Consider the following 27,920-nt stretch of genomic DNA (forward strand, 5'->3'; position numbering starts at 1 on the left):
GTCGTGCTTGGGCTGACTTATAACCCCCACCTCGAGCACTGAATCCACCGAAGATTGTCAGCCTGGTCATTCCGAGTGACCCAAGGGCTGCCATTCTGTGTTTCGTCTTGAGGTCCCTTCGCGATCCCTGGCCCATTGACTGGTGGGTCCCTGAGGGGGTAACTTTGCATTTCCTTGGGCTTTCCTGGTTACTCCAGATGTGCCCTGACTCCCATCCAAGTGGTGAGTCCCACAGACCTTGCTGTTCTGCACCGAAGCATCTTTCTTGTTTCTACGTGAGTTTCTGTTGCCAAGGCTTGTTGTGTCCAATGTGGGCACCAATGCTGCAGTACTCAACATCCTTTGTGGGACAGCTCGAATCCAGCTCCTGGTTGTCCTTGACGCCTCCTGGTCCTCGTGGCTGAAGAGTCAAGCTTTACCTCTTTCACCCCAAATCACCCGACATCGGTGGGCATCTGCTCATCGCCTTCCTGGTCACTGGCAAGTGACCCAGACTCTGTCCTCTCTGCTTTCAGGTTCTTCTCATCTTCGATCCAGGCTTGGATCTCTTCGGACACTTCGCATCTTCACGGCAGCAGCACTTCTTCGCCAGCTCCCATTGAAATCGACGACGCAACCAGACACCAAAAGATACCTATGCTCCCGTGGGTGCTAGCCCTAGAACTTCCTAAGTCCAAAAGGGTTTGGTCCTGAATCATTTCTAAGTGTCCCTAATCTTTAAAAATCGAACCGCGACTTTCCCCATTGAAGCTAATGGGAGCTCGCGGCTGTGTTCCCACACTGCACATGGCTCCTGCAGGTCCCCTGTGTCACTACCTTGGATGGTTCCTTGGGGTCCCAGCGATTCTACAGGCTCTAGGCCTTGTGTGTAGTTAAGTCGTGGTTCTTATACCACTATTTTAGTATATGGTTTGGCTCGCCCCTAGGGCCTGACATGTATTTGTGCTATTTTACTGTGATTATTGAAGTATAACTTATGTGTTTTGACTCCTAGTCTCATAAAGAGACTAGGAGGGTGTGTTTAGTAATAAATACATATATTTTATATATATACCTGGTGTGGATATCTTTCATTTAGTGACTCAAGAGATTATAGACTGGTAAAACAAGCTGCTTTACATTCCTTCAAGACTTAGCCTAAAGGCTGCTCTCCATAGCTACCACTAGGATAGCTTTCAATAAAGGTTGTCTTTAACCTATAACCAATAAGGGGTTGTTTGGACTGATACAAGGTGCCCACTATAACTAGTGGACAGCATATATCAGGCCAACTTCTCACAGCAGCCACATTTTTCAATGCAGACAGCTCAGGGGTGTTCGCTGCACTGGGTCATCATTTATTAGATAAGGGGTGGTGCCAGTGAAACGTGTGTCACGCCCTGGACTTAGCAGAGTTTTTGCTAAACTCCATACTCCAAGCAGTGCACAGAGTGTCAAAACGATGCAAACTCCACTGGCAGAGCAAGGTTTACCACCGACCCCTAGTACTGAACTGTATTTATTATGAAAAAAGTGAACTCTATGCCCTGCTCTTACACTTTTGTTCTACTTCACTTTCAGAAATAAATAAAATATCTTCTCATGAAATGTCACACATATGTCAGGATTACAACTCTAAATTGCACATGGACACCATAGAAAATGAGGAGTCTTTTGCTAAGGGCCATTACTACCCTAAGTATGTCAATGCTCTCAGAATGTAAGATAGATTCCCCCTAGGGGAACAGAGAAGATATATGTAATCTGTATACCATATTTACTGACCTCTTGTAGATAACAAGGGCACCAGCAACTGTTACATCTTAAGGGGCGAATGACATGGATGACCTCCTGGCCTTTGTTATCAGCAATTCTCATAGTAAATGATCGTATGGGTCCACAGAAAGTTCGATCAAAGAAGGCATTCTCCTCAATGGCAAAGTAAACTCTCTGCCCCAGGTTGTTCTTGATCTCATATTTGTTGCTGGTTTCAGTTCCAAGTAATACTAATAAAAAAATTGAGTGAGACAAGAACAAAGTTATTTTCACTTCATCCATCTATGCTTAGCATAAAAAAAGAGTTTCTGATAAGCGGCTAGTATTTATTTTACCTCACATGCATTCTCCTGCAAATATTACCTTTATCTCATAATTTTAAGATATCAGTCACAAACATACTGCTTACTGTTTTTAACATACTTTTTGTAGATCAATTGTAAGTCAGTTTTCATGGTCAGCAAACTGTACTCTACATACAATGTAAAACATGCCTAAAATCTGTGATACAGGTAAACAATACATAGGGCAATGTTAAGTCAATATCTTGTGTCGCTAGAATGTAACTCAAATTGCTGCATGGGGTATGGAGGGATTTCAGACGTATGCTAGCTGCCAGCAGATTGTGGGATAAGCAGAATGGGGCAGGGTCAGGTAGGGACTAATGCATGTGTTGAAGTAGTTGGGGCATGATTGGGTAGAAGAGGCCAGGATCAGATATGCTAGGCAAGATTTGGATCATCATAGAATTTGTAGGCAGCATGAAGAGTCATGATATATGCACAGGAGAGGAAACCTCTTTAAAGATCAAGGGACACATTTACTGGAATTATGGAACAGGGCGTCACAGCAAGTTACCTTGCTGCACTGTTCTGCAACTTAGGGAAAGGGCAGGCATGCATTGTAATTATTGCATACAGTGCATTCCGGTCCTTTCCCCCTGCACTGGCACCGTTTTGGCAGTCTAGCACTAACGCATGCACCCTTGCACCATGGTGAAAGAGTTCCTGTGTTACAGGCAAGATTGTTTTATTGAAGGAACGCTCAGAGCCATTCAGGCAGGGCAACCCAGGAAGGCACTTGGTCCTGACAAAGACCCAGGTGATCTGATTTGTTCTGAACCCACCAGATGGGGCACTTACATGTGGGATATTGACAAGATGGAAATCTCTGATTCTTAGTGCAGTGTCGAAATTTCCCCACTATACAAAAAGGGAGAAAAAACAGTACATAACAACTATTGGTCGATCAGTCTTATTATTAACTCCCAAAAGGCATTCTGTCACCAAGTTCTGGTTGGACTACTAGACTGGATTGATGAGGACTCCATCCTGTCCCCTTTACAGGCACTTTCCACTCTATGGTGAGCACAACAGGCCTAATGTTTACTTTTGACCTTATGATATCGAAATATCTGAGACTCTCCAAGGATCACTTATACATGGCCTTTGTGGACCTCAGGGTTAGAATTGACAAAACCAGACACTGGAAATCCCACATTCACAAAAGTGAACTAACATTGCTACATAGCACTTCAGCAATCACAAAGAGGTTTAAGAAAACCACCCCTAAATCTGTCTCCCATGCCATTGAGGTTTAGAGGGAAAAAGCTCAGGCTGCAGCACTATATGGACCAGACATTTGGGAGATTGTTAACATCAAAGGTTTGATCTTCAAATAAAACAGCTTTTTGAGATTTTAGTTTAGTTTACCGCAGTGCACCCCAATGACACCACTATTCTTTGGCTGATGGCGTGGCATCGCTGAAACCCCTTTTATATTGGGTTAGGCTGCGGTCCATCCCTGAGTTACAACACTATAGGTTGGCAGCTGAGGAAGTTCTGAATTTGGGTAAAACACACCTTCCACCTTGGTTTGAATATGTTAAACCCCTTCTTAACAATTAAGGCTTTAGTGCCTATTGGAGGAACTCTCCCTCAATTAACACTAGAAATAACGGCATTGTCAAAACTGACTTTTGTAATACTGAAACCATTGCATTCCATTGTACTGCTAAAGCCGGGGTGGTCTGGTGGGAGAATTTCTATCTTTAAAACTGCACCTTCAAAGGAATTGTATATGAATGCGATCCAACCACCCCAGGCCCGCACGCTGTTTACTACATTTAGGATTGGACCACTGCTGGCTAGAAAATTCACAAACAGCTGGAAAATCTATTGTTCCATTGGCCGCATGTGTATTTTGCAATCACCCGATTGAGGATGTCGAACACGTGCTATTATTTTGCCCCGCATATGATAGACCAAGGCGGACCTGGACTAAGCCACTCTGCATTTCTATTGGTGTGAGACAACTCAAGGAGGATTATCGAATTCTACAGTCTGATACTAGTTCACTTATAGTTTTTGGCATCAGCTGATATTTTTATGCAGAGTGGTTACTCAGGAAAAAGTCGGGTGCCATGTTCTGAAAATCTTATGTACTGTCCCCATAAAATATTTCTTTTTATTGTTGCTTTACTGTAACGTCAATATGTTTACATTAGCATGGTACCGGACGTTTTGTTTTCACTCAGCACTTTTATCTTATTCAAAGCTGCTTGGGAATATCTGATCTAAAAAATCTAAGCCTCAACTGTAGTTGTAACGCTACTACTTTTAAAATTGGCCTTTCACTGAAATGTATATTTTATTGTTGGACATTTTTAAGAAGAAATAGTTAATGTATAATAACTTTTTAATCTAATGTTTTGCATGTTTTATAGGCTAGTTCCTGAAATCAACAAATTGTTGATTGATTGATTGTTTTTCTACAAGAAGGGTCACCTTCCTGCACAAAACAATCCCTAGAGGCGCTTTCCTCTTTCAAATGTGTGTCTCAGAATGCAGCACACATGGAAACAGAAAACAACAAGGAGAAAGAAATATTTCCCCTTGTTACACCTCACCTGAGGAGGCGTAAGAGTTTGACGCATTTCCAGGTGTGCAATGCTTTGTAAATCTGGGAATGCATCAAAAACCATGAGAGTTGTGTGGGAGCACCCACTGCAGCGCCCAAAGAATGCCTCAATTGCACAGAGTGAGGAAACGCAGTGATCTGCGCTGCATTGCATTACTCCATGTTTGTGACCATTCAAAGCCAGGCAAAGTGGCTTTGCATGGCTCCCTGAATATGACTGAGAGGTTGGCGTCATGCATGTACCATATTATGTGATGCAAGAACGACGCAAACCCTCAAAAAATATTCTCCTAAGTAGCTGAGGTGCAGGGGAGGACAGAGAAATAGTGTCAGGGGGGCCGGCCAATTTAGGGAACTGATGATACATGAATTTGGACTGGTATAGAATGGGATAGTACATGCCTTATGGCATGTTCTGGTGATGCTGTATGTGGTACATGAAAGCATGGGCTTGTGACAGTATTGGAATGCCAGAATGCATGAGAGACCTTGGTGAGAGGCTGGTGAACAGTTATGTAGGGAGATAATACCCTGAGTATACGGGGACACTAGGGACATACAATGATGAAATAAGGACATAGCATCATTAAGGGACTATGGGTGCTCTGGGTGTTGTGATGGAACTAGGCAAGATAGCATGAGAGGGATGATGGGACAATTGAACAGAAACAGACTTGGCTTAAACATACAATGTTATTGGAAATTAGGTGAATTCACTTATTTGTTTTCTACTCAGACAACACTTGAACATTTTCCAGACAGGCAGTAACAGATTTATGAATGGTACTTATAAACAACAGAAACACTCCACAGTACTAATATTGAATGCATTCACGAAGAGGTGGATATTAATAGAGAAGTCAGATGGTAAACAGATGTGAAATCTAAAGCTGTCATTCAAACTAAGGGCCTGATTACGAGTCTGGCATCCTTGCGATTGCCAGTCTCACAGTGGCACAGGGGTGACCATTTTGCTGATTTTCACCTTCAAAGTCGTATTGGCGGCGGATTGCCGGCTGCGCCAGGGAACAGTCGTTCACTGGAAGTGGTGCAGCTGTGCCACAATGCCCGGCGTAGTCCCGCTCAGCATATTACGAGTTCGTCCTTCACCCGCCATCAAAAGGCAATGGAGACACATTCAGGGGGGCATAAAATATTCCCACCTGTCTGTATCCCCACAAATTTCCAGCACGTCATGGACGCCACCATCCATGCTGTGCTGGAACTATTTTGGCATTCCCATTGCGGGACTGTATTATGAGTTGAACTCGTGTTACACGAGTTCTACTCATAATACGGCCAGCAGTCCTTGACAGGGTTTGGTGCAGCGTAGGCGTCATTACGCCGGTGCTGCTGCACCAAACTCGCGATCAAGCCCTAAGATTTTACAAAGCAGTAGTAAATGAAACACTCGAAACTGTGCCTCATGTGTCGATTTTGTTCTAATGCATGTGTGTATTATTGATTGTATATTTCAAAGCAACGATCATGATCTTGGCAAGTCAGAAGATGAAGGGTTTCTTTCTAGTTGATTGATTGCATATCAGCAGTCTGCAACGTTGGGCAAAACAGCAGGGCGTCCAGCAGCTGAGAGCCCTTACCTCAATGGAAGCTACTGACATTACATTTAACTATGCAATCATTTATTTGCGATGCTTGCCAAAGAAGCTGCAATTAGAAACATAGTGCATCAGGACCTTGAATTTAGGGTTTGCAGTATGTATGTGAAAGTGTTGGCTGACGCATGTTTGCCTGTGCATGTGTGTTTGTGAGTGTGTGTGTGTGTGTGTGTGTGTGAGGGTGAGAGAGAGAAATGGGGTGAAAAAATATCAATGGCTAAGAATATGCCAAGCATTCAAGCCATCACTTTTTGAACCAAGTGATTTTCTCAAAGGGGATGCTCAGATGTGGTTTCAAAGTTCACTTGTCATATAGCTATTCCATTTTGCTGCCAGGGTTATTTGGCAGCAGAAAGAGAATTTACATCTACAATCATTAAAGGCCGTTCATGGAAGGCCTTTTGCCCACTTACAGCTGGCTAGGTAATTCTTTAAAAACGTGTCACTCTTCCAGACGAGGCAGAATCATCATCACAGATGGTCTACCTGACATCTTAAATGCCTCAATAAAACTCTGATGAGTTGCTCCCTGTAAAGGTGATTAATAATCTGATCACAAACACATTTATTCTGGGTTAACTGAAGAACTGTAAAAAAGTAAACTCCTCCTTAGAGCTGGCAGATCATAGGGAAGGAGTTTATAATCCTCAATACAAAACCATTTACTAGCTCGAGGAAAGAAAGTACAAACTTTTCTAATCATTTGATTTATTTGAGAACTTCCACAAATCTCACTAGAGAGTTATATAGAATCATCGGAACACTTCAGGAGACCGCTAATGGTACGCCAGCAATGCTATCCTCAGCTCTTGTTTGGGAACAACTCTCCATTTTGTAATTACCAAAATTAAGAAAATTAGAATAGAAATTGAAGCTGACATTGTCAGTCGTCCATCCTGCCTTGGTAAGATTATACAGTCACTAAGATTTTTTGCCTGTTAAGCTCAGACCATGCCTATGTTGGAAGATGTTCCCCACCGAGCAGGATCTTGCTATTCTGATTCAGCAGAGCCGTTCCACAGGCTCCTCTTACACATCTGTCCAGGTAAATACTTCCAGAAATTGGCACATTTTATCTGATTTGAAATATTGTTTTTCAGCTGGTGATATTACATCTTGCTAGAAGAAAGCCTTTATGCAACCACTACTGCACATATCCTCATTAGATCCCACAATTGTAAACAATGTCAGACCTATCTCTTAGTAAAGCCTTTGGAAAAAAATGATTTGATAGTCGACAAGCTTAGTTTCAACAAGGTCACAGCACTGAGTTGGTGATTGTGTCAGTCTTGAATAACCTTTGAATGATTATGGAGCCCAGTGTTGCAGAAACCTTAGTGCTCCTGGACCTGTAGATCGATTTGACACAGTATATTGCGAGATTCTGATAAAAGTCTGATGTAGTCCTGGTTGAAATATTTTCTTTGAAACAGGCAACACAAGGTAACGACTCCTTACCTTTTATCGCCTCCCACAGGGCTCCATTCTTTCACCTCTACTATTTCATATCTATATGTGGCTCTTGGAGCATCTGTTGCGTCACCTGAGAACTAAGGGGCATATCAGCAACAACCGGCGATAATTATCGCTCAGCGCTCTTAGCGTGAGGATAATTATCGCCGGGTAACGTGGATTTTTATCGCTGAGATAGCGTGCTATTAGCAACGCTTATCTCCTCAGCGATAAAAATCCTCACGCTAACTGCCTAACGTGAGATTATCTCACGTAGTGTGGCGTTAGCTTGCTGATAGGGACTCACAAACTTAGCCATGATATCCACCTTCCATAGGATATCATGGCTAAGTCAGTCCTGAAGCAGGCGTAAGGAAAGTAGCGATAACAGGGGTTATCGCTACTTTTCCTGACGTTATGCTTAATAGCGTGGGGCTTGATGATAGGAGAAATGTCACTTAGCGACATTTCTCCTGTCATGTTAGGTCAGGAATGCCCACTTTGCATCTCATTAGAGATGCAAAGCTGGACGTTAGGAATCCCCACGCTAAAGCAAGGTTTCACGCGTTAGCGTGGCCTTGCTAATTAGGCGATAAAATTATTGCCGCTTTTCGGCCGAAAACGGCCACAAAAGCAGCGATAATTTTTTATCGCCAGCTTGTAAATATGTCCCTATGTCCTTCATGTATGCTGATGACCCGTAATTTATGTTTGTACTATCTCCCAATCAAGCCAAGGATCAATATGATACCTTGTTACTGGCAGACAGAGCCTTTCATTCATGTGTTGATGGATGTCCGAAAACTATTTAAAATTGAACCCTGATCAAACTAATCTTCTTTCTACCTCTCATAAAGTATAAATACAGGAACATTGTTGTCTATTTCGTATAGGTTTCCTCCCACCCACAGCCTCTTCTGTTCATAACTTAGGTGTCTATATTGATATGGATCTCAGCCTCAGTATTCAAGTAGCTACAGCTTCCAAGTCTTCTTACTATCAGCTAAAAATGTTTTGGCAGATATTTCCTTTCTTGGAATCTGAACTAAGAATTCCTGTAGTCACGGCTACTATTTAATCCAGATTAGATTACTGTGACTCCATCTTTTTAGTGGCACACAAGAAACACCTAGCCAGACCACAAATGATGCTACAATAATGGTGTCCGCATGATATGCAGCCCGAAAACATGTACTCTACCACCATAGCAATGAAAACTAATCACTAGCTCTCGGGTCATGCAAGAGTCAACTTGAAGGCCAAGACTATAGTACATAAGGCAATTTATTCTCACCCACCTGTTTTCATGGCACAACGATTTCATTAGTTTATGCCTCAGACAAATCTGAGATCAATCAGGGATTTGTGAAGCGCGCTACTTATTCGTGGGGGACTCAAGGCCCAATGTTGTCCCCAAATTAGGTAATGCATGCTTTTAGACAGTGCTTTTTTCTGTGGCCGCAGCAAGAACTTGGAACAGCTTACTTTTTAACCTTTGCAGCATACCTTCACTTATACAATTTAGAAAGACCTTAAAAACGTATCTGTTTCACCAATTATTTACCTGAATCATCCTCCTTTCAGTGTCAAGAAACCCTATTGCGCATTAGACTTAACCAAATACATTAAACATAAAGACTCATGCTGTACCTTTCCAATGTGGTCCAATAAGGCAATATCCAATCTCGCAATGCTTGTCTTCTGGTACAAGGATGCCCTGACCTGGCACTTTGGTCTGGGCTACCATTGTGTAGTGGAGTCAAGACTAATATGTAGTAGGCTAGTTCCAGTCCATTTTTAGAAAATATTGTGTAAAAATGTTGGACTGGAAAATGGCTGACATTATTTCAAGCATTCCGTTTATCACTTTTATTACCCAGTGTGTCCTCCTAGGTTGGGGGGTATGCAGATACATGGGTTCCAATTCCACAGGACCAAAACTGTAACTCACCAGTCTTCAGTTGCTGGTGTTCACACACCTACCCTGACAGTTTCACTGGGATCCTCTATTGAGGCAAGACTACGTTTTACATGGGTGGTTTCTATCTCTAATGGTACATGTGAACTAAAAAATGATGTACTGATATGTGCACCAGAGTAAATACTAGTGGCTGAAATTAATTCAGATAATTCAGTATGTTACATTTTGAGCTGTTGAGAGTTTCCTTGTGTAGGAGGGGGAGGTTGAGATGTAGATAGCAAGATTGCTATGCAATAGGATTTAAGCTTCATCTTACTGATGTGACCCAAAATAGTTGAAACTGTTCTGACTTGGTTTGTATTGCAGTTTAAAGGGGGCCCAACCTGGCAGTGCAGTCTGGGCCATCCCTTGTGAAGCAGGGCCAATATTGATTAGAGCTGGCTTCCCCTGAGTGTTATGGCAGATAGGTAAACACCAATGTGCTGGAATGTGGCCCATGGTAATTTCTGGTGATTGTAATTAAATCAAGCATTCCATCTATCACTTTTTGTGTTGTCTAACATGAGCAACCCTAAGTAGGCGACATATGTACATGGATAGTTCAATAGCTCTCTGTGCCAGAAGACTCATGCTGTTCTTCACTGATGATGCCCAGTAAGTCAAAAACTAGCCCAGGGTTGCAAATATTTCCATCCGGATCTGATCTTTGCAGTTCTATTTTTACAGACTCTTTGGGATGGGACCAATATTGATTTGCATATGGATGGCATATGTTTGTGAAAGCAGAGACAAGCTCAAAATAGATAGAATGACATGTGACACAAAGTAATTTACCAGTGACTAAGACTATTTCAAGCATTACATCTATCACTTTTTGTGCTGCCTGAGTGCTGGTGTAGATTACCATTTCTGTGAGAAGAGCCTCCTCTTTCCTTCTCTCTAATATTATCCTGCTCCTATGTTCTGAGCTTGAAGTGTTGAGAAACCCAGGGTCATTTGTTCTCAGTTTGTGTCAACTGACCCATTAGTGTTAGAAATCCTGTCTTCTTTCTCTCCCTTGGTGGTTAGCTTTATCTATTTGTTGTTGATTTCTCTTACAGGTGGAATCCTAATTCATGCCTTCAGTGGTTTAGGACTTTCACCAATTTCTAGGTCCCTATAAGACTAAAATCTATATTTACCACTGCCTACATACCAACTTAGAACAGTTTCTAAAGTAATTTATCAATAAGTAGATGGATCTATCATATTTATTATGCCATCAATATAGACTGCATCCTACTGACCCTTTATAATCCCTTCTTTAAAAGACTTGGGAGACTAATTTAGAGTTTGTCAGGCAGTATTCTTTCAGTAAAGGCGGATGAAAGCATTATGCCCACTACCCTTACAGACCGCTGCCTGCCAAATTTAGAGACCACAGGAAGCCCAGCAGTATTCTTTCTTAACTTCTGATGAACCACCATTACTGTGGTTACCCTGAAAAGTACAAAAAGCATGTGAATGGCCATTGTCAGTTTATATGGCAAGCCACCTAAGTGGAAGTTTGTTTTTTAATAACAAATATCTAATGACCCCAACACAGAGGGAGTTTTTTGTCTGAGTTTAGTTGTCATTATTTACATTCTTCATGGTCCTCCAGCAAGATAGATTCAACACTTTTTCCTGACAAAAGTACTCTTTTAGCTATTTTAACCTTGAGGCATAGGTCTCAGGGATCATTTTTCTTTCTTATGAGTAGATAACTAACAATAAATCTAATTTAAATATGTTTTTCATGTCTGTATCCCAACCCACATTATCACTGCCCACAATCCTGTTTTATTGGAGGGCTTGATATTTTTAATACAACCCTATGTTCCTGTAGTTTGTCATGTATTGCTTTACTTACATTTGAGTCTTATTTTTCTTGAATGTTTTCACCTGGATAAGAATTTATTATTTTCTGCTTGAATTGCAGCACTTGTCTTAGTACTGCTGCTAAGACGTTTTCCTGCTACACTGTAGGAGGCCAATTTTCTCTCTTTGCGCTAGATTTTATCATCTAATTGAAACAACACAACACCTTATTTTGGCTGAAGTTCTGGTTTGAGACCTGTATATGGCACAATCGCACTCCATAAAATCAATGAGAGCGCATACTGGCACAAGCTAAGGACACAAGGCCTTTTGGTAAATCAGATCCTATAATTGGCTTGATCCAAAGAGCCCTAGCCAATTAAAATTATTTTAGGATAAAATGCTTTTTGAAGATTCTGTTCTATGATGGAAAAGAATGGTAAAACTGAAATGCTTCTAGGAAGAAGGATGAGAGCGTGCAAAGCATGCCATGGCTCACGTCAACACCGCACCTGCCATCTGGAGCTTCTACTTTCTCGGAATATTGGTGACTTTAAGAGATACACATGCCAATGTTGCAGTCCTTTCAGTGGCTGAGAGTCAGGGAAAACAGGAGCCATATGTGAAGGGAGATGATCCATTTCTCATCTGTGTTAAGGTCACACCCCCTTGCTTGCTTTCCCTGTCATATTGTGCTATACCCCCTCTACGGACGTATAGCATGCAGCAGTACAGTTTCATGCAATGGGAATGAGGTGAAAGTGGAGTTAGAGCAAGGCAAAGGAAGGTGGCTTACTCTCCCCATTGATTAAAATTAACAGCATGAGCTGTAGAAGAGGATGCTAACTCATCCTTGCTTTTCTCTATCACACCCACTGCCTTAGCTTCTCCTGTGCCAAATGCCACAGGTCCTTCACCATGGCAGCGGACAGGAAGGGCGGTCATTGTAGGTGAGAACTTTGGGACGCTGGTAGTAGCTGCTGTAGGCAAACAATTATAGCCAGATTCCTTGTTTCCCTACCAGGACATAGAATGCCAACGTTCCATTCGAAACATGGAGATCATTTGAGCACTGTCACCAATGTCAAAATAATATTTGGTATCCAATAAAACTTTGCCTCAACTTTGTTATTAATGAGGATGACTATAATGATATGAAAGATCATTAGTAAATCATGAGCAACAAACACAAATCACATATGAAAGCATAAACCAATCAATCAATCAATTGCTTTATTCAGATAAAGACATATCCATAGAAGAACAATATCACACAACAATACATAAAATCACACAATTAGCATAAATCAAACAGATACATAATTAGATCATATCATTGCATAAGTAGCAAGTGTAAGTATGACACATTTAGGAAATCTTTCACAAATTAAAATTATTCATTGCTAGTTTGTAAACAGAAATTGTATTTTTGCCTTGGAAATCTTGGCCTATAGTTTTCCCGGCAAAGTCTCGGCCCGATTCACGAAGTTACTTACGTGAAGTACAGTTATGAATGCGGACTCTCTACTTCGGGGCATAATCTCCGCGTTGGCCACTGCAGAGAGTTTGCCACGCGGAGGTTCAGCAGCGGATGTTGAGATTCCGCCACGAGTGCAGGGAATCCTTACTCGTAATTTTACTACACATAAGTACTTCCGTGAATCAGGCCCTCAGTTGGAAAATGTGGATCAGCCAGAAACATCAGACTTATTGGCGTATCATCTTTTTTCTGAATTATTTTTTCAACTGTGAAGGTCAAGAGTAAATATGATTATATAGATGATAAAAACAACACTTATGTATTAAATTAAGGGCATTTATGTTCTGTACAATGCATCAATAGAAACTAGACAATTTAATGACTGAATCTAAAAACATGTCTAGGAAATGCATATATACATACCTCCCAGGAGTTCTACCTTCTGGTGGATTATAACCTGTTCTAACTGAAAGAAAAAAATAGACATCAAGTGACACTTTTAAAATACTTTAATATTTGCATTCTTTTTTGTAACAAACATTAACAATATAGGAGGGCAAGTTGTTGAGCTAAATATAGTCTCAAGTTTATCTATGAAAGGGCCTTTAACATAGAATACAATACATAATAATACTAAAACAGTCATAGGTGAATTGTCCTTCATAGACCATGATACATATATACAGTACAGGGGTGTTTCCAAATGCATAAACTACCTAATTAACCATGTAGTTATTGTGATAAATCAAGGTCAGAAGACCCAGGCACTGAAATGTACTGGGCCCCAATTTTACCAATTTGAGTCTTTAACTTCTATGGTTTGAAATGAAAAAAGTTATTTATAAAGCGTGCTGCCACTCCGAAGGAGCATCCAGTTGTGTTACAAACACAAGACATCTAATGACAACCACTGCTGAAAAAGGTCGGAATTAAGAAAAGAAAGAGAAGAAACAGCGCTCTTAAAGAAATAAAACAGCCAAACAACTAATTTGTCAAGGAGAATAGCCAAGTTTTAAGACGCTTTCTAAAAACTGCCTCAGTTTCAGCTAACACCTGGGAGAGGGGGAGGTGATATTAGGCTCTAGATCCTAAAACAGAAAATGATCTCACTCTGGTTTTCAACCTGAAAACGGGAAATCAAAAGAGTTTTTTATTAGTTAATCTTAAAGTCCTCTCAATATTATGGGATATAAACTGTCTGAAAGGTATTTCGGATCTGTTTAATGAAGGGCTCTGAAAACAGTTGATAGCCAATGAAATAAATAAAATTAGCTTATGGACCGGTAGCCAATGGAGCGTCCTCAGCCCCTCAGATAAAGAACTCCTGCGAGGGAGATTGAGCACCAACCTTGTAGCAGTATTTTCTACCACTTGTTACATATTGATTACATATTTTGAAGTGCCAGGATAGAGATTATTACAATGAGAGCATGGGCCAACATTATTTCTAGCTGCTAACGTATCAAATTAAAAAAACCTTTAAAATGCTTTGATGAGAGAAAAAAAAATTCAAACACAAGTAGAATTTGAGGATGAATAGATAAATCATTATCAAATGTTACCCCTAAATTCCTGAGCTCCAGTCGCTGGGGGCTCACAAGATCATTAGGCCACCAACGACAGACTGAGAAAACATTATTCTTCCCAAACAAAATAATTTCAGTTTTCTCCATGTTACTCTTCAGGTGATTGCATTCCATCCATCTAACACCTTGGGCAAAGAAAGTATAGAAATTTTGTTCGTAGCAAAAGGAATTCTTATCCAAAGACAGAATCAGTTGATGGTCATCTGCATAAGACAGGAGGATGATCCCAAAGGATTCACTTAGAAATATCAAAGTGGATATGTAAATGTTGAACCACGCTGGGCTCATTGATTACCCCTGCAAACCCCATGCTTTAATAATCTTTTTACAGCAGTGAAATGACCAGTTGTAACCAACTGCTTCCTGTTTGCAAGAAAAGATTGAGACCAAGACCAGGCCTGGTCCCGTTTCCAATGTCAACAAAGCGCTGAATGAGCTGAGCACGCAAAACAGTGTTGAATGCCGCAGACAAATCAAGGAGAATAAACAAAGCATTGCAACCATAATCCAGCATGATCTCGAAATATTGAGATACATCAAGAAGGGCTGATTCGACGGAGGAGCTTAGCGCGTGATCAAGATGGCCGCGTGAGCCTAGAGCTCCCGAGACCCTCGCTCCCTCCGGCAGATATCCTGTCTATTATCCTGCTTTTGATGCCCGGAATATTGGAGGGGAGCCATTGCTGAGGCGAGAGCCGTTGTCCGGATCGAAATCGCCCACCGGAGACCGAAGTTGTACTGCCTGGAAGTTTGTGGCCTACTCCCCGGAAGGTGCCCGGGACTTGCGTTGGCACAGTGCCCGTGCACTAATTGAACAACAGCGGCCACGCGAGGGGCGAGTCGTCGGAAGGAAGGTGTCCTCACTTTCACTTTCGCTTTCGCTTTCCTGTCTCCACCGCGCCCGGCCTGGACATGGGTAGCGCCAGTCACTGACTGCATGGTTGTCTACTCTGTATGGGCAAAGAGATTGTCCCCGCGGCAGATTGCGATGTCGAGTAAATCGGACGCCGAAAAACAGAAGCCCAAAAGTACCAGGCGGGGAGGCTACACCCAGACTAACAACATGGACCGCTATGCCCACCAGAAGGGGTCGCCGGGCGGATCGGGACAGACACTGGAGGCCTTGAAGGACGTGTCGCCCCCCTCCGCGGAATCAACCCTGCAAGATATCATGGGGGCCATCGAGGGGATGAAGTCCTCTATCGGGCAACAATTTGAGACCCTGGCGCATAAAGTGGATGCCATATCGATCGACGTCAATCTGATTCGGGCAGATCTGGGGAAAACTAATGAGCGGGTTCAGTCCTTGGACCTCAAGACTGCAGGCCTCCTGGGCGACGTCTCCGGCCTTCAGCTGGAAGTCCGTACCTTGCGGACTGCAAATGATCACTTTGCCCGACGGTTGGAAGAGTTCGAGGGCCGCGCAAGGCGCAATAACGTGCGCATTATTGGGGTCCCGGAAAATTCGGAGGAACAGTCAGTGGACCTGTTTGTGGAGGACCTGGTGGTGAACCATCTGGCGCCCAAAGGCCTTAGTACGTTTTTTACTGTTGAAAGGGCCCACAGAGCTCCTGGCGGGAGGCCCAGGGTGGGGGCCCCTCCGAGGCCAATTGTCGCCAGGATCTTTAACTTCAGGGACCGGGATGCCATTCTGCAAGCATCACGGGTGTCCGGCCCGACGCTATTCCAGAACACCACTGTAAGTTTCTATCCGGACTTTACCCAGATGGTACAGAAGCAATGACAAGGCTTCCTGGCGGTCAAGAGAAGGCTACGAGAGATGGGACTGAAATACGCCATGCTCTTCCCGGCCAGGTTGCGTGTGGTGTTCGAAGAGCGGACTTTCTTTTTTGAATCACCGGACATGGTCGGAGATTGGCTGGACACATTGCCCCAAGGACGGACTAACGTGGAACGCTCCGGTGGAGCAGACGGTGGCGGTGATGAACAATGAGCCTGGACTTAAGTACCAGATCTCCGGTTCCCCCGGGAGGGTGACAGTCCGGGGGGTAGCGGGGGCAGTATGGGAGCTTTTTCCTCCTCTGGGGTTCTTTTTGTACATTAGTCTTTGTATGGGGCGACAGGCACACTGCAAGTTGGGGGGCATTTTAGAGCTTACGCAGGGGTGCAGGGTGGGGGGTGGATTGGGGTTGTTGTTGGGGTTGTTGTTGTTTTTGGTTATGCAAGGCGTAAGGATGCAAGCTTCTGTGACTCTAGTGCGGTTCCACGCGGGGGGGTGGTCTCCTTACATGTTGGGATGGGGGGTAGGGGCTTAAAAATACTCAGTTGGAATGTAAATGGCTTGGGGGATCGTATTAAGCGTGGGATTGTCCTGCAATTCCTGAAGCGATGTACCCCTGATATTGTCTTATTGCAAGAGACGCACTTGATTGGTAACATGTGCTATGCACTCAACAGGAAAGGCTACAAGTTTGTTGCACACTCCGGGTTTTCCTCGGGGTCTAGAGGGGCTGGAATACTCGTCAGGTCCTCCCTGCCCTTCGAGGTCGACTCCACTACTGTTGACGATAGGGGACGCTTTGCGGCTGTAGCGGGGAGGTGGGAGGGCAGGACGCTGGTCCTGGTGTCGGTTTATGTCCCTCCTGCACTGCAACCTTCCACACTTGCGGATTTAGAGAGGACTTTGTTGGATCTCCCAGAGGGAATGTTGGTGGTGGGTGGCGACTTTAATGCGGTAGGCTCCGGATTGCTTGACAGACACCCGCCAAGGAGCTCGGGGGGGGCTCAGAAATGGCTTCCGGACTTTGTAGATACCCTTGGAATGGTTGATTGTTGGAGATTACTGCATCCCACACAGCGGCAATACACTTTCCATTCCGGGGCGCATGGCAGTCTCTCCAGAATTGATTATGTGCTTACCCTAGCTGCACACGCCTCCTTTGTCTCTGAGGCCAGGCACATGGCACGGGGTATTTCTGACCATTCGCCGGTGTGGATCTGTATGGATGTTGGTAGAGGAATGGGGGGTAGGGTGGCCCCAATTAACCCGTGGTATCTCAGGGACCCTATGACTCGTAGTGCGGTGCTTAAGGCGGTCGATCGTTACTTCCAGGAGAATCTCGGCTCGGTCACGTCGGCTGTGTCTTTGTGGGAAGCGTTCAAAACAGTGCTTAGGGGAGAGGCCCTCTCCTTGATAGTAGCGGCCAAGCGTCGGCGAGACGCGGAGGTCGCCCAGATTGAGGCGGAGATCGCGGAATTGGAGCTGTCATTGGAGGAGGAGGTTACGGCGGCGGCGCTGCACAATTTGACCCTTAAGCAGTCGGAGTACAAGGACCTTGTGACGGACGCGGCCAAAGCCTTGAGTAGGGAACAGCGGGGCCGTCTGTACGACGTCGGGGACAAGGCCGGGAAATTAATCGCGTGGCTGGATAAAAAGGAGCGGGTCAATCGTGTTGTGCCGGACCTCGTGACGGAGGATGGTGTCGTTGTCGCGGAGCCGGATGGCATAGTCCAGTGCTTTGCGGATTACTTCCACACGGTCTATACCTCCGTGTCGGACAGGCCAGTGGGGGATTCGTGTGAACTCCTGCGTGATCTTGCTTTGCCTTGCCTTTCCGACATAGACAGGGACGATCTTGATGGCGATATCACAGTCGACGAAATCGCGGGGGCTATCCGTTCGTTACGTTCGGGCAAGGCCTCGGGCCCGAATGGCCTGCCAATTGAGTTCTACAAACTTCGGCCAGATAAGATCGCTCCGCATTTGCGAGCTATGTTCGTGGAGGCGCAGGAGACGGGATGCCTCCCACGCGACCAGCGCCTGGCAACAATCGTGGTCATACATAAAGATGGTAAGCCCAGGAACAGGTGCAGCTCATATAGGCCGATCTCGCTCCTTAATGCCGAGCCGAAGATCCTCGCTAAAATCCTCGCTAACCGTTTGGTCAGGGTGATCGGTGATCTGATCCACCCTGACCAATCCGGATTCATCCCGCATCGCAACACCGCGTTGAACCTTAGGCGCATCCACGGAGTGATCGCAAGGGTGGGGACGATGCGGGACCCGGCCATTGTGGCAGCGCTCGACGCAACAATGGCTTTCGATACGGTAGAGTGGGAATACCTGTGGGCTGCGCTTGCGAAATTCGGCTTTGGACCCGGATTTGTGGGCTGGGTGAGACTATTATATGAAGAGCCTCTCGCTAAAGTCGCGGTCAACGGTAGGGCGTCCCGCCCTTTCGGGCTGGGGAGAGGTACCAGGCAGGGCTGTCCTCTGTCGCCGCTGTTGTTTGCTCTTGCTCTCGAGCCGCTGGCGGCCTGGATACGATGGCACCCGGAGGTGAGGGGGCTTCGCTGGTCACCTGACCACGAGGATCGCATCTCCCTCTATGCCGATGATATCCTGCTTTATCTCGCTTCACCCCGGAAGTCCCTCATAGTTGTCTGCGACATTTTGACTTCCTTCGGGAGGAATTCGGGACTAACCATTAACTGGGGGAAGTCATATCTGTATGCCTTGTGTGGAGACGTCCCGGTTCCCCCGCGGAATTGCCCGATCCAGATCGCCCGGGAGGGTTTCATGTATCTTGGGATTTATATCTCTACCGACCCAACGGTACGGTATGAGAGGAACCTGGTCCCTCCACTGGCGCGCTTGCGGCGAGATGTAGCGGGCTGGCGGCGGCTGCCGCTTTCCCTCCTTGGCCGTGCTGTGCTATTCAAAATGATGTCTCTTCCCCGTTTTCTCTATGTCCTGCAGAACACCCAGGAGCTGGTTCCGGCCAGCTACTTTCGGGAGGTTGAGAGTCTCCAGCGCTCGCTGCTGTGGGACGGCCGTCCACGTATAGCGATAGCAAAACTAACTCTTCCTTGGTACGATGGGGGTATCGCGCTTCCCGACATCAGAAGATACTATTGGGCCTCCCAGCTGAGTGCGATCAACCATGGAGTCTACGGCCCGGCGCTTAGCCCCGGCTTTGCTATGGACCGGTGGCTGCTGCGTGGGGGTGGCTACTATAGAGCACTTTACTGGAGGCCCCCGGCTGGGTCCCTCACGGGGCCGACCGGGGTGGCGGTGAATGTGTGGAAGACAGTCACGAACTCGTTGGGCTGGAAAGATAGGCTCACCCTCGCCACTCCGTTGTATGACTCAGATATGCTGGGGAAACTTTGGCATTCCAAGGGATTCAAGAAATGGGATCTGATTGGCATCTCCAGGGTGGGTGACCTGCTGGCCAAGGGGCGGATTAAGTCGTTTGACGAACTACGGACGGAATATGCGCTGGAGGGCACGGAATATTTCCGGTATGCGCAGGTGCGCCATGCGCTGCGGTCGGTGCTCGTTGAGGGGGAAAAGGTGCCTGAGTCCTCTCCCTTGGAGGACCGGATCCTGGACGGCCATATGCCGGAGAGCACAATCTCCCTAATTTACAAAAAGCTTGTGAATGTCCGGACCGACCTCCTCATGGGGGTGCGGGATCAGTGGACTAGGGACGGCCTTGATCTGGACGATGAAGATTGGCAATACGCCGTCTCCTCTCCTAAGGAGATCGCGATCCCCGCCAGACTACGGCTGGTCCAGCTTAAGATACTGCACAGAGTCTACGTCACTGGGCCCCGGCTGGTTCATATGGGTTTTTCCAAGGATGGGTTATGCAAGAGGGGCTGCGGGATGGTGGGCACCTTTCTACATATCATATGGGAGTGTGGTGTGATTGCGGACTTTTGGAAGCGGATTCACGTTGTGATGCAGGAGGTCACGGGTATAGTACTGCACCCAGAGGCGCGGCGCTGTCTTTTGAATGTGTGGGGTCCTACAGATTATGACGCAGCGCAGACTCAATGGGCGACCCTAGGCAATATGGTGGCTAAGCGAGATATAGCACGACTGTGGGGATCTCATAGCCCGCCCACCCTGGATGCATGGAAGGACAACATGGACTGGAGCATGTTCCGGGAGAAAACGGTGTATAGTGCACGGGGGAGGCCTAAGAAATGGCATAAGGTATGGGGAAGTTGGAACCAATATAGGAGAGGCATATGTCTGCCTCCTGCCATTGAACCGCCAGAGGAGCAATTTTCCCCCTAGCCTCACTTCCGACTTGGGTCTTTCTGATGCACCTCTGTTAGAATGTTAGTGCCTCTGCACTCCCTCATCCTCCCGATCGGTGGCTTTGATTTGATGTTGGAAATGGGGCCGCGCCCCCGCTGGAAACTGGCACGAATTTGTGGTGTGTACTGCCTTGCTTGTTGTGCTTATTGTAAGTAGTTTTCAAAAATGAAACCTTTGTCATTCTCCTGCATTAGAGCTACGGAGGACTTCACGTGTTGACTGATTAGCTGCCGAACCTCCGGGATGTCGGCTGAATAGCTGTGTATCTGATTTATGCGAATAAAGGTTTTTAAAAAAAAAAAAAAAAAAGAAGGGCTGATTCAGTAGAATGATGTGGTCTAAATCCCAATTGCAATGGAAGTAAAAGAGTAAACATCTCTAAATAATCCATTAACAGAGAGACTGTCACACAGGTTTGTGAAGGCTGCATTTCAATAGTAGAAGCTTTAAGATGAAGAAAATATTTTGCCTCAGATAAACCTCCCTTGGAGCATTCTTTGCAGATTCAATTTGCAACGTAAAGTATACTCTGTTGGCTTCCTTTATCAGATTTTTGCTGCTTTTTATAATTAATTTGTACCTAGCCTTGGCCTCTGAACAATAATGTGATCTCCATTTTTGTTCAAGCTGTTTACAAGCTAAACTCTGCTTGGCCAAGTTAGCCGAGAACTAAGGAGCAGATGGAACAAGACGTTTATATATTCAATGACAGACTGGAGCTGAATCATCTATGGCCTTGATGATCTAGTCATTGAACAATTACAGGCCATTAATTAACTCCCCAGTAAAAGTAGTCGGATCAGGCCAGTTGATTACAGAGGCTGGGACCTAGACTTTCCCCCACTGAACAAGCAAGTATCCTCCTTGATCACTGATCTGCTGATGAATCTATAAGGCTCAGCCACCAAAATAAAAGGAATAAATATATGATCTGACCAGACCTGAGCTTCAGGTGGGACAGATTGTTCAAAAGGATAGTTTTCAAATATCACATCCAGGGTGTGACCGGCCAGTAGGGTAGAACCTACAGCCAGCCAAGAAATAATAAAAACTGTATGAATGTCAATTAATGTCTTTGCTCCCTAATTATTTATGACATCCATATGGCAATTGAAGTAACCTAGCACCGTCAAATTTGAATATTGAAGCAAGTGAGGACTACGGGCATCTCCTAATGAACCCCAAAACTTTAAACTTGACCAGGAGGACAATACCCCAGGAAAAGAAGACTGACTGATCATAAATATAAACCAAGATTCTCACCTCCCACCAAATTGTCAACATTTAATATAGAACAATGAAAGGAGCAATGAAAAATGGAGCACTAAGTGCTCATTGTAGCACTTGATTGTCAAGGTGGTGAGGCAGAGCAGTTCAATGCTTACTCGAGGAGGTGATGTGGTCTAGAGACTCAAACTTCAGAAACACAACAAACACTTAATAAATCAATTAAAATTAAATAGTCACAAAATGACAAATATGTACAAGAGGGCCGGTAGGAATACCTATGATGATACCCTCTAAATTGCTTCACTAGCTACAGGAGGTGCACGACAAGCAAAGGTCACAAAAATCAAGTAACTTAACTAAATGTAATCTTGACCCCAATATTCTGCATGCCCCTTTGACAGTTTGTGCACTAGCAGGCCCCAACCCCCTACCCGGTACTTAAAGCAAAAATGAGAAAAATATTGATAAAAAGTCAAAACCCTTAAATAATAAAACATTTTACCAATCTGCAACAGTGTGCATTTTATTTGCGGTCCTATTTTAGGTTTCATATGAATGCTTACCAATTAAAGAGGAACTAAAACAAAATCTATACACCTTACAGCTTCTAGACCTAACACACAAGCTTTGCAGTTGTTTAAATAACTAAGAAATATCTCCTACTATAACTCTTGAAGGCAACAGAGGACTTAAAGTGACAACTTGAAAGTGGAATGTGGTGCCCTTGTGGGGAACTGCTGCTCTCCTGGCAGCCTCAGAATCTTACTATCTTGACGTGATTCCTGACCTGACCGTCATGAATAAACAACTTTTGTACGTCCCTGTAAAGGCATATGGTGGCTTGTTTGGCCCTTTGGGTTCATTTTTGAGTTGCAGACCAGAGGTCATTAACATTTTCCTTTTTTTGGGGGGGGGGGGGTGTTCAAAGTGCCAGTTAGAGTGGTTATTTTTATTTCCAAATGTGAGTGCCCCTGGCCCTCTTGGAAGATATCCACACACACTCTGGTGAAGACCAATTGAGAGCCATGAAGCCAATGTGGTCCCAGCAGGCTCCTTGAATGCCAGTCACTCTCCTTTTTGCAATGGTGGGTGAGCTGGCTTCTAGCCATTCTCTCTCGCCTGCCTGCCTCTATCAGTGCATGTGGGAGAAGCTGTGTCCCTGCCTTTACCATGCCCCTCAAGGTTCGGGCACAGAGATACAGGGACTGCCAAGGAGGTGCCTTCTGTGCTTGAGGGCACACAAATGGTACAATACTACAATACCCTCTCCATTCAAGGCAATGGTCTCCCGTCCCTCCTCAGAGTGTAACAGCACCCACAATGTTGCTCGTCCCCGGGGATCCACAGCACACAAGCTCACAAGGAGGACATTAAAAACATCCATCTGGTGAATACAGGTAGGATTTTGGCACACTGATAGATCTGAGCAATGCCACCCTGCACCAGCTTTATGTAGACTTTTTAAATCTGATTGGCCTTTTTACCATGGTATTTTTTTTGGTTCTGGCTCCTGGCCACCAGGAGCATAACCTTAGGACATCCTACCCTCTACATTTTCTGTTGCATTTTCCTCAGATAAATAGCTCTTTGGAGACCTGCCCTCAGCACCTATTAGTCTCCTAGCCCGGTAGCCTCAGGCAGTAGCATCTTGTAGCCCTAAAGATATATTACACTCCCTACCTGAATTTCCTAGGAGTCCTGGCAACTTAAGAATGCCTGCGGCACCCCTTCTTAGGACATCTTTAGTAAGACCTAGTCCAAAAAAGCACAAGGGCTCCTCTTCCTTCAGAGTCTTTAATATCCTCAAGAGGGAGTGTCAAGTGTCATTGGCTCTGGAGTTAGGGCAAAATAGACTCAAAGAGATACAAGCCCAAAGTCCTTCCATTCCACACACAAGCTGATCCATCCTTCCTCTTATGTAGCTCCACTCTTCTCAAAGTCTCTGTCCTTGTGTAGTGGTTTAAAAATAGAGGTGGAGAGCTCTCTAAAGTCATTGTCCCTGCCCAGTCCACAGATGCCACATCACCCCGCCACTCCTAAATGACTGTTCCTGGGAGCAGCCCATATGTTGACCTGCTTCCCTGCACAGCATTCTGGTGTTTTCAAAATGGCAGAATCAATCAAATGTCTGATTTACCAATTTTCCAAGCATGGCTCTACACATCAAAACTGATTTCTTCCCTCCAGTTTTTCAAAGGGAACCCCTCCTGGGACTCGTACCAGAGTTCTGCCTGCTTTTCCTCTTTCTCTATGATAACACCATGCCAAGGCTTGACAGTAGGAGGCTTCTAATCACCCAATGCTGATTCCTCCCCATTCTTGCATCTTCAAGGAGAGGTCCAATACTCCAAAATAGTCATAATGTACAGGGAGAGTCTTTGAACTTCCAGCAAGTCAAGCAGTAATGAACTGGTCCCATCAGGGAAATATCTCATTAAGATAAATATCACAAAGGTCAAAATACATAAAGAAGCACATATAGGTCTAAACATTTTGTATATTTGTGCTTGAGTCCCATTCAAATACAGACAAAACATGTGCACATATTCACATGTAACCATTCCACAGACTCTTGTACCAGCTGTGTAGCAGCTGAACCTATGTTAAAAGGTGGGCACTGGCAGTTACAGCTCAAAAGCATTTTAACAAAATATTTCTGTCACCAAGATTCCATCAGTGGCTTACTCACAGCAGACATGAATAAACAGGATGTAAAAAAACCAAATCGGGGGGTTGAGGGTAAGACCATCCAATCTCATAAGTATAAAATAACCCCATGAAACTTCAGAGTATAAATATCCCTCAAATCCTCATGTGTTAATGTGTGTGGGTCACTTCGTCAAACAATAGAGAATTAACTGTTTCTTAAGATCCCAATTGTTTTAACATGAGGAAGCACATCTGGTTTAAAACTGTTAAAAAAAATGTCCACATTTTCACTTGTAAACATCAGACAGACTCTTATCCCAGCTGTATAGCAGCAGACCTTACCAACAATACAGAATTAACTCTTTCTTAAGATTCTGTTGTATTAACTTAAGCAAAGAAAGTAAAATATTTATCTTTCCAATAATGCAAAACAACATCCAGAGCCACAGAAATAACACTAGAGAAATAAAAGAGATCTCCCCATTACTGTTTCTTTTAGATGAAAAAGTGAAAAGTAAAAAGGGTGGCTGTACCTTTTCATAACAAAATATCAGATATCTTAGCATTTTTCCCCAAAGTGAGACAATATAGAATATGATAAAAATAATAACTAAAAGTATCTTTCACCAAGCATCTATTATATTCAGGCTAGATAAGAAGGCCTGAATTATAGTTTGGAGTGTGTTATTTATTCTTTCAGGGTGACAGAATACAATTCTCCGTTGCCCTGACTGAAGAACTGAGCTCCGGATTTAAAGATAAACAGAACACAATAAAGTAACCACATTTGCCCTCAGGAGATGGGTTAACAATGTACACAAAAAGACACTTCTGAAGGAATTATTTGCAAACAAATGCCTTTAAAATTTAGAAATTGGTTAAACACGATCCAATCAAAATGTATCTAAAAATGAGTATACTTTAAATTAATAATTCATTAAGGGCAAACATTTAAGACAGAAAGTAAGCCTTCTTTGACATGGTATGAAAATATAATTTTTAATATTATTTAATAACAAACATCAATATGTATATATTACCGTATTTACAGAGAGATAAAAATAGAGGGGGATATTCTCAAGAACGTGTGATAATCATCATCAAAATAGGTTAACGCAATCTTTCATATCGTCGTCTATTGCGGGAAAATAACTCAGTGTTAATGTCCTATTCACAAAACAGCGGTAACCTGTGATATATCCACGAGAACGCGTCAAATGTCCGCGATAGAATCACCTGGACGGCGATAAAAATCTATACCCTAATGTGAACAAAGCTGCAATGGGCCCAACAACGATAAAAACACAGTGATAAGCAGCGCCACGCTTGCAAGTCCCACAAATCAGGCGGGAAAAAATCACTATAAAAATGGCTGCAAAAACCCAAACAAAACACATACACCTGCAAAGCACCATGGAGGCAGCCGGAGCAAGCACAGAGGATAACCAGAACCCCACAAGCCCCATGGAGGACCATCCTAGGACCATCATTGGGGAGACGGTAGCAGGAGTCTGGGACCGGACACTGCACAACAGGACCTGAGCCAACAGCAACAGGGTGAGTAATGACCAGGGCCTGGGGGGACGGGTGGAGATGGCACAATGGCACACATGCACAATTAAGTATAGCACATCTGCGGACAAACCATGCCCAAGAGTCACAACTCCGACCAAGAGCCCAATTTGCCCAAGTCTGCAACATCTCAGCACTGAATAGGCACAGAAGTGAAAGGCACACCGCCTGTAAGGGATAAGGGCCTGCAAAATCAGAGCTGAAGGCACAACCCACCCAAAATGCAGCACACACACATAAGAATCAGAGCACATCAACATTGTCAATAATGTGGTAAAAACTGCAACACTTTCACAACAGAACAGAGGACACAACTGCTGCCGCTTGTGTGCAGAAAATGGCCATTCGCCTTTGGCATAGCAGGAAACTGTGAGATGACAATGTACAAGTACAACCTCACATCCCTGATGGTGTAGAAATGTCAACTGTCCCGCATCAAATAGGCATCTCCTCACAAACAGTCACAATGTACATGGCCATGCAGTCTGTTAGTAAACTTGTACAATGCGTGATTATACATGTTAACACAATGTCAATATGCATATCCCCTTCACATTGCAGAGGGACAATCAACACCTCCTGCAGAGCAGACCCAACAACACAGCACTTATGATGAAGAGGACTCCCCCAACACCGACACTGATGCCCTCCAACAGCTCATGGACAGCTCTGGCACCCCACCCCCAGGAGCAGGCCATCCCAGCTGCATCCAGGAGCCCCCACCCCCTGCACAGACCACTCAGCAGGAAGCACCCACCACCTCAGCTGTCTCCCAGGACCCCCACGACCAACAAATGGCATTCCAATGCCGTGTGTTAGGGTGCCAGGAGAAGATGGCTGATCAGCTGCGGGTGGGGTTCGACCTCATGGCAGCCAAACTAGATGCCATACATGGGTGTCTAAGTCCCATCAGGGACCACTTACAGTCCCTAACGGACACACACTGTCCGCTCAATGCTCTCCAACAATCCATGGCTGCAGTCATGACTCTGAGCCAAGAGCAACTGTCTGGTGAGAGTGGTTCCAGCGATGTCACCCGGGACATAAGGAGAATGATGGAGAGCTTGGACCGGATGCAAGCAGAAACAATGTTTGCACGGCTGCACACCAGCAAGATGTGGAATAACACCTTCCACTGTCCCCCGATACACTCAGTGACACTCACCTTGGACCTCGACATGGACTGCCATATTTTTCTGGTTACCAGTGACACAGCAATCACACTGCGGACTGAAGTCTTCCACTTCCGCAGAACTTGTCAATCCCTAAAGGACTCTGGCTGGCCTTCCATGGGGCAACAATGTGAAGTGGGGTTTGCATGGCCCTGTACTGCTCCAGCTACAACACAACCACTGAATGTGAATAAAACATTCTAATTCACACAGATGTGTCATGGCTATGATCAATCAAGTATGTAAGTATGGATGAATGAAGGGACAGTGATTCAACAAAAAGGTACTCCCTGGGTAATGATATTAATGCACATGTCTGTCCGTGACCCAGATGGGAAGTGAGACACACATTGTCATTCATATCAACACTCATCACAGCTGAATACAAGTGAAGATGCGTACACGTTATTAGCATATGCTTGTCAGTAGGGGTAAGATAAGTGCCACAACATGCAGACCAATGCAGCAGTATGTCAGAATGAGGAATGTTGCCAAGCGCTGCTGTCCACTCCGGGGGGAGTGCCTCACCTTTCACAGGTGTGTGTCAACTCGTGTTGTTGTCCACTCATGTACTCGGAGTCCAGGCGAATGCAGCCATGTCCACTGTTGTCATGGGATATGTGACCAGATCTCCAAGATGCAACAAGGTGTCG

General features: G+C 44.7%; 1 protein-coding gene across 1 annotated transcript in view; it reads right to left on the minus strand.

Annotated features, from left to right (window-relative positions):
- The window catches only part of LOC146785774 (phospholipid scramblase family member 5-like), a 197,875-nt gene that overhangs the window by 74,740 nt on the left and 95,215 nt on the right, over positions 1 to 27,920 (minus strand). Inside the window, exons 3-4 of the mRNA XM_085633635.1 lie at positions 13,409 to 13,451; positions 1,765 to 1,985 (exon numbers count right to left, since the gene is read on the minus strand). Of these exons, the coding sequence (XP_085489761.1) occupies positions 1,765 to 1,985; positions 13,409 to 13,451 (264 nt within the window). The remainder of the gene's footprint in view (positions 1 to 1,764; positions 1,986 to 13,408; positions 13,452 to 27,920) is intronic.

This window comes from Triturus cristatus, chromosome 11, assembly GCF_964204655.1.
Source record: "Triturus cristatus chromosome 11, aTriCri1.1, whole genome shotgun sequence".
NCBI lineage: Eukaryota > Metazoa > Chordata > Amphibia > Caudata > Salamandridae > Triturus > Triturus cristatus.